Source organism: Lycium ferocissimum, unplaced genomic scaffold, assembly GCF_029784015.1.
Source record: "Lycium ferocissimum isolate CSIRO_LF1 unplaced genomic scaffold, AGI_CSIRO_Lferr_CH_V1 ctg12766, whole genome shotgun sequence".
Taxonomy (NCBI): domain Eukaryota; kingdom Viridiplantae; phylum Streptophyta; class Magnoliopsida; order Solanales; family Solanaceae; genus Lycium; species Lycium ferocissimum.
In genome coordinates this window covers 1-7,451 of record NW_026714516.1, presented here as the reverse complement: position 1 = coordinate 7,451, position 7,451 = coordinate 1, and the positions used below count along the sequence as shown (strand labels likewise).

At 37.6% G+C, this 7,451-nt stretch overlaps 1 protein-coding gene across 1 annotated transcript; it reads left to right on the top strand.

The window, feature by feature from the left end:
* The first annotated feature begins 4,849 nt into the window (after positions 1-4,849).
* Positions 4,850-5,350, top strand: LOC132041989 (secreted RxLR effector protein 78-like). Its single transcript, XM_059432652.1, has one exon. It carries the CDS (start codon positions 4,850-4,852, stop codon positions 5,348-5,350), a length of 501 nt encoding a protein of 166 aa, XP_059288635.1.
* Positions 5,351-7,451: the final 2,101 nt, after the last annotated feature.

Sequence of the window (7,451 nt, the reverse complement as noted above, 5' to 3'; positions counted from 1 at the left end):
GTTATAGCCCTACTTCGTACGTTCGGATCTTTGTGAGACAATGGCGAGAAGTTAAGGACAAGACTATGTCCTAAAATAATTTTAGGGTGCGAGTTGTTAGGAATATTAATTATGGACAACGGTAGTGTGGAAAATATTGAGAAAGGCTAAGGGCAAGAAGAGAAATTCGGAAAATGGGCCGTGGAAATAATGCGGAAGGTTAGGGACAAAATGGTAATATCGAGAAAAGTCGAGGGGTAAAATAGTAATTTTACAAGGTTCAAGAAAAATCCTTGGAGGGCCAAATCTTATATAAGAAGACACTTGGCCTTCTTTATTAAATTTCAAGAAAAAGGGAAGAAAGCTCTAGAAAAAAATGAAAAGGGGGCAAAGTGTAAATAAATAAGGGACCAAAGTGTACCAAAGAAGACACTTGGTCATCTTTGACCAAGTGAAGAAATTCAAGAAAAGGAAAGAAAATTCAAGAAAAAGGAGGAAAAATCTAGAAAGGGAAGAAAGGGAATAAGTGACCAAAATTGAAGGACTAGGGTGCAAATATGAAAAGATGACTTGTTCATCTTTTATTTAAGAAGATATTTGGAGAGAAAACATGAACAAAAAAAAAAAAAAAGAGAAAGAACAAGATGGAGCCTATTCGGCCAAGAGGAAAAAAAAAAGGGGGAAGAGAATTGATCAAGAAAAATTGTTTTCTTCTAGCAAATCAATCAAGTGGAACGTCCCTAACAACATGGTACAAGTATTGGAACAAGCGAAGTATTTGTTGAGCAAGTTTGGAGCATAGGCAAGTAGAGAAAAGCTAAGTAAAAAGGTAAGAAACAATCTTCCTACATATGTTATGAATGTTTGTGTAGGTTGTAATGTATGCAAATGAGTGAAATTCATGGAGAATATGGATGCTTGAGGGTGGCCGTGTAGGTTCTTGCATGATATAGAAGTGATGAAGTAATTCTTATGTAGCATTTTAATTGTGGTTGTTACGTATTTTATGATGAAATGAATGAAATGCATGGAAAATAGAAGTTGTGGGAGTGACCGTGTATGCATGGTGTAGGCCGTGAGTATGTGTGTTGTTGTTGTAATATATGGAAAATGGATGAAAAAAAAATGTATGGACATGTGTATGTAGTATGTTGGCCGAATATGGTAGTGTATGTGGGAGTGGTGAATTAATTTTATTTAATATATTTTGGTTGTTGTGTTGTGAATTATATGATGAATAATGAGGATTTAATGGGTAGAGATGGAGTAATGTATGAATTGAATAGAACGGAATTGAATTGAATTGGAAATAAATGGATTGTTGTTGGCAAGATTATTGGTATTGTTGTTAGTTGGCCGGGTTGTATTCCCGGGATTGTTGTTGATTGAAATCGGCCAAGTTAAACTTGGTGGCATGGTATATTTACGGGGGAAATGCTGCCGAAATTTCGGTAGCCAAGTTCATCTAAGAGTCCAATTCAAAATGCACTGATCAACATTTGGTAAACATGACCAAATCGTAGATTTCGGCGGATTTGGAGCTTGAATTTGGAATAGCCTAAAGAGCGGAAAGAGGTATGTAAGACTTTACTTTCTTTCTTTGGCATGTCCTAGACGTATAGGCTTGATTTCGCGCCTCGGGGACTTCCCTAACTCTAGAAATCCGAGATTGAAAACTAGTTACTATTCATTCGGGGCATTGAACCAAAAATGCTTAAATAGTGAAAGAAAGGTCGAAACACCCTAGGACTTGCAAGAATACGACCCGATCATCCTAAGACTTCCATAAGCAACATTATGAAATGTATTATACGTAAATTGTGTACGCCGCCTCATTCGACCGAGGCGGGCCCACTATTCCCAAATTCCTTCTTATTGTTACATTAAGCTTATTTCCATACTGTAGTTAATAAAAGTTTTGGGTTATCGTTTCCACTATCAAACCAAAGTAGTTTTCTTACAAAACCTATGACCCCAACGCATGATTTTCTTTCCAAAAAGTTTACAAGGGTTTTTCAAATACTCATTTTCCTTCAAAAAAACCAAGTTTTATAATATTAAAAGCCCTACTAACTAAAACGACGACCATAGTTCTATGATGATAATAATGAAGCCGGGAATAAAAAAGGTATATAACGATAATAGTCAAGGCTATGTTTTTCAATGGCTATGACGATGTCAAAGAAAACGAGAATGGTACTATGATAACTATGACGAGAATGATCTCATGTCTAAAGGTTCCAAAGTACATGAAATGCTATACTATGATTCTACTCCATGTTTATTCATAATGTTGACCTTCATTGATTGTCTCGCCTTACTACTAGTTCCTTCAAGGTGAGATAAAGCGCCCATGGTTATTTCATAATAAAATCGGAGGTTACCGACCTTACGTCACTCCGATAGCGTTATAGCTTTTCCTTGGGCTCCCATGCATGCTGTTTAACTGTTTATATGATAATGTATATAATACCTGATATTAATGAATGTACTTGTATACACTGTATATGTGGGGAATGGGGAGGGCAACTGTGTCCACCTGATTCAGCTGGCTTATCATCCCGGACGCGGGATGCCCGGACGCGGGATTTATGGGAGAGCCGTACGCGGCGTCTGTTCTGTGCTATATATATATATATAATATGATATACTTGGGACACTGTTGGGGAGGGGGGTTGGGAGAGCCGATGAATTCGGCGTCTGTACTGCAAGTAAAAAAAAAAAAAAGTAATCGTTTTTCGAAAAGTATCTGTTTTCTATGTACAAAAACAAGAAACACCGTGTTCGAATAAGGAAAAAAAAAAAGCTAAGCGTGCATGGCCTCCGCCCCCGAGTGGCACTCACATGTACAAAGTTGCTTCTCTATCGTGGTACTGTCTATGCTTCCATATAGTTATTACTCCGCACAGGTTACCGTCTTACACATGATCTGTCTCATATGTACAGCTTTTACTATGTTGTTACTGTTCATGTCTTACATACTCAGTACATTGCTCGTACTGACCCCTCTTCTTCGGGGTCGCTGCGTTCATGCCACGCAGTACACCTGCACGGATAGAAGCCGTGATAGAAGATGTTCCAGCGAAGTTGGCAAGCTCCATTTGGCCCGGAGTGTAGCCGAGTCATAGCACACGTGCCGGATTTCGATTACGTTAGAGACTTTGCGTACGCAGTCGTGGGTTCCGGAGTCGATTGTATTATGACACGAGTTATATACAATTACATGTTTTATTCGACTTAAAAGCAACAAAAGAGTATTTCGTCATCTATTTATGCTTACTTGTCTTAAAGGTTTTCAAAAAAAAAAAGGGTTTACGTAGTAAGGGTCGGCCGGGTTCGCTCGGCTCCGGTCACGGGTCGGGTGCCCACCACACCTTGATCAAGAGTGACACCAATTTATAACATTTTTTCCTTTTTTTCTTGAAATTTCTTCAAACGTTCTTGATTTTTCTCTGAAGTTTCTAACGTGGAGTCATGTATATATACATGCTCCCTTAATCATAAAATAGTCATGTATATATCTCCATGTGCCATGGGCTTAGGCCAACCTTTTTGTTGGCCGGCCACCCCTTGTACTTGGGCTCAAATTTCTCCTTTTTTTGGCCCAATAATTTGGCTACTTCATGTAATTCATGAAACAAATTTCTAAAATTCCGATTTTTGTCCTTAACCTTCCTCGAAAATTCCGCACCAATGTTTTCCTAGCCAACACTGATACCAAGTAAGGTCCAAATATGGCCTCATTCCTTTCAAATCAAAATTATTTCAAGTTTTCCGAATGTGCGAAAACACGGGATATAACACTATTTTCCTAGCCTACCATCCCAACTTCTAATGTCCATATCTCCTTACCCCAATGTTCTATTGAGGAGCGGTTGACGCCGTAGTTGGTTGAAAAATCGGATAAATATCATATGAGGTGTCATATGGAGTACGTCGATGCTAGTGTTGTTGTTGTTGTTGCTTGTTGGTAATTGTGATTTCGGGCTAGGGATATAAACAGGGGAGATGCTGCCGAAATTTCGACAGATCCTAGAAAGAGTTAATTTAAAGGATTAGGATAAGCATTTGGTAACGAGCCTAACGATAGTATGAATTCCCTTGATTGTAGATTTGCGAGTTCGAGAAGTTGAAGTTGAGAGAATAGATAAGATTCAAGGTATGTAAAGTTATCCCTACACTCTTTTTGGCATGAATTACATAAAGTGATCGAACGACGTACATACATGACTCCAATGAACTCCTCAGTGGTACTTGACATGACAGTTGTCTTTGATTCTCAAGTGTTGGTTCATTCTAATTATTCTATCATGTCTCAAACGATGATTCAGTTTGTATATGATTGCTTCTAATATTCTATTCATACACATTGTTATGGCCTCATTTCACTGAGTCCCTCACTAGAGGGCCGGGTACGATATATATATATGATTATTTCACCGAGTGCCTCACTAGAGGGTCGGGTACAGTATATATATGACTTCAGATGGAGATTGGTTAGAAGATGCGGATCAAGTGGTTTTGAGGCTGAAGAATTTTTCAAAAAACAGTTTTCCTGGGAGCAAGAAGCTACAGATTTTAGCTTACTTAATCATGTTCCTTCAATGGTGTCTGAGGAAGATAATGAGTTATTAGTTGTTGCTCCTGATGCTGATGAAATCAAATGTGCAGTTTTTTGCTTGGAATGGAGATAGGGCTTGTGGTCCAAATGGATTAACAGGTGCTTTTTTTCAGTCTTGCTGCATATTGCTAGTCCGTATTTGCTTAGTGTGGTTAAATCTTTTTATGAAGGTCATACTCTTCCAAAATCAATTACTCATACAAACTTGGTTCTCGTTGCCAAGAGCAAGATGTTCAAACTTATGCGTATATGTGGCCAAAATCCCAGCTTGAGTACTTCATTAATAAAGTTATATCAAGAGTGATTCATAGAAGATTGGAGGGTATTCTACCAAGGCTTGTTTTACCAAATCAATCTGGTTTTGTGAAGGGGAGAAGAATTATTGAAAATGTTCTTTTAACTCAAGAAACGATCACTGGATATAAGAAAGAGAAAGCCGCAAATGTAATCATCAAGCTGGATATGACAAAAGCTTATGATAGGATGTCTTGGTTGTTTTTTATCAGAATTCTTAAGAAGATGGCTTTCTTAGAAGGTTTTGTGGATATGATTTGGAAACTAATAGGAAATAACTGGTATTCTATGATTATCAATGGTCAGCCACATGGATTCTTTCATTCAACAAGAGGGGTCAAACAAGGGGATCCTTTATCTCCATCACTATTTATTCTATCTGCAGAAGTTCTTTCAAGGGCCCTAAACAACTTGTTTGATGATCCAATGTATAGAGATTTTGGCATGCCTAAGTAGAGGTGCAGATCTTAATCATCCGGCACATGCAGACGACACCATAATCTTTACCTCAGCAGATAGATATTCCTTGGAACTTGTAATGGAATTTTTGCTACACTATCAGACAGTCTCAGGACAAAAGATGAATAGAGATAAGAGCTATTTTTACATGTATAAAACTAGTGCAATCAGCTAAGTTTAAGATGTGACACAAATCACTACAGTTTTACAAGAGGTGAATTTCCTTTCAAGTATTTAGAATGTCCAATATTTCACACCAAAAAGAAGAAAGCATATTACAATGATCTGATAAAGAAGGTGAAAGATAAGTTTAAATTGGAAAGGCAAGTTGATGTCCTTTGTTGGTAAATTTGTGCTCATCAACAGTGACCTTCAAAGTATGATAATGTACTTATTGTCAGCAATGGTTCCCACAAAGTATACTATTCAAGAGCTACATAGAATATTTGCCAGATTTTATTTGAGTAACAATGAAGATAAAAGGAGCAAACATTGGTCCTCATGGCTAAATATGTGTTATCAAAGGAAAGAAGGTGGGACGACATTCCAATCATTATTTGATGTTTCTAAAGCACTTTTTGCGAAGCTATGGTTGAGGTTCAGGACTAGTTGCACTCTATGGTCCACATTCATGTGGAACAAATATTGCAAGAGACAAATTCCTGCCATGGTAGATTGGAAGGGATATTCATAATTGTTATATCCCGTACTTTGGTACATTGGGATAATCCGAGTTAGTCATGATAAGTTAAGGACAAGGTTATTGTTATATCTCGTATTTTGTACGTTGGGATATTTTAAGTTGGCTGCGGAAAGTTAAGGACAAGGTTATTTTTTTCCGGTTTTGTGAAGAATGCACAAGTTGCTTGTAAGTATCATTGGCATGGAATATTAAGGGCGAACCCGGAATTTGGAAATTTGTTATTATTCATGACTTCTTGGAGAAGCCACAAGTGCCGTGGCCCCACCCATATTTTGGCCAATTGTTTTGAGCCATAAAAGGGGGCCATGTGTTCACTTCATATTTATTGGGTGTATGTATATGTATAATTCATGACCATGCAAGACATATTCATCATTCAAGAAAATTCTAGAAAATTGGAGAAAATTGGAAGAGAAAAAAAAAAAAAAAAGGATGGCACATGACCGGCCATGTGCATATATTTATGCATATATATATAGGCCAAGGGTGACAAGGCAAGATGATTATTCATCATTTTCCACCTTAGAAATTTCAAGAAACTTGGAGAGTATGAAGACAAAGGCCATTCGCTGCCATGACCGAGGAAAATTGGTGTTCAAGAATCGACCAAGAAAATTATTTTCCCTAGCTTTTCTACCAAGTGGAAGGTCCTTATCAACATGGGATAGTTGTTGGAACAAGAAAACCGTTCGTTATTAGAAAACATCATCCTAGCCGAGTGAAGAAATTGAATGGAAAAGGTGAGGTTTAATCTTCCTTACATGTTTTATGAATGATTTGTGCATGTTGTGATATGTAGAAATGAATGAAATACATGAAAGTATGATGTGAAGTTGTAGCCGTGTGGTGTAGTGTGGCCGTGAGAATGAGATGTTATGTAGAAGTGAAGAACTAAATTTATTTAGTATGTTTGGATTATTGTGTTGTGGATTCTATGGTGCTAATGAAAGTTTAATGATTCAAAGTGAAGTTATAGTTGTTTAACGACTTGTTATGGAATTTTATATAGTTTATCGAATTTATGGAAGTAATGGATTATTAATGTAGTTCATGAATTTGGAAGGAAGAAAATGTGTTGTGTTGTTTCTGTCACGACCCAACCCCGTAGGCCGTGACTACTGCCCGAGCTGGGCACCCGTACGTGCCCATCAACCATAATCGTTCTACTAATAGCATAAGCATAATCGAAGGTAAGTCATCGCCCCAAAATTTTATATATACATACAAACACATATATACACAAAGACGTAAGCCGGAAGGCTCTCAAAAAATAAAACCAAAACCAAAAAATACGCCGATAGAACTTTCCAAAACCCACCTATATGTCTACGACATCTAAATATAAAACCCTATGACGGGGGCGGGGGCCCCCGTGCAGGAACAAACATATATACA

Bases quoted from the DNA above. Each gene is read 5' to 3' on its own strand.
- LOC132041989 (XM_059432652.1), top strand. From the start codon at position 4,850: ATGTGGCCAAAATCCCAGCTTGAGTACTTCATTAATAAAGTTATATCA.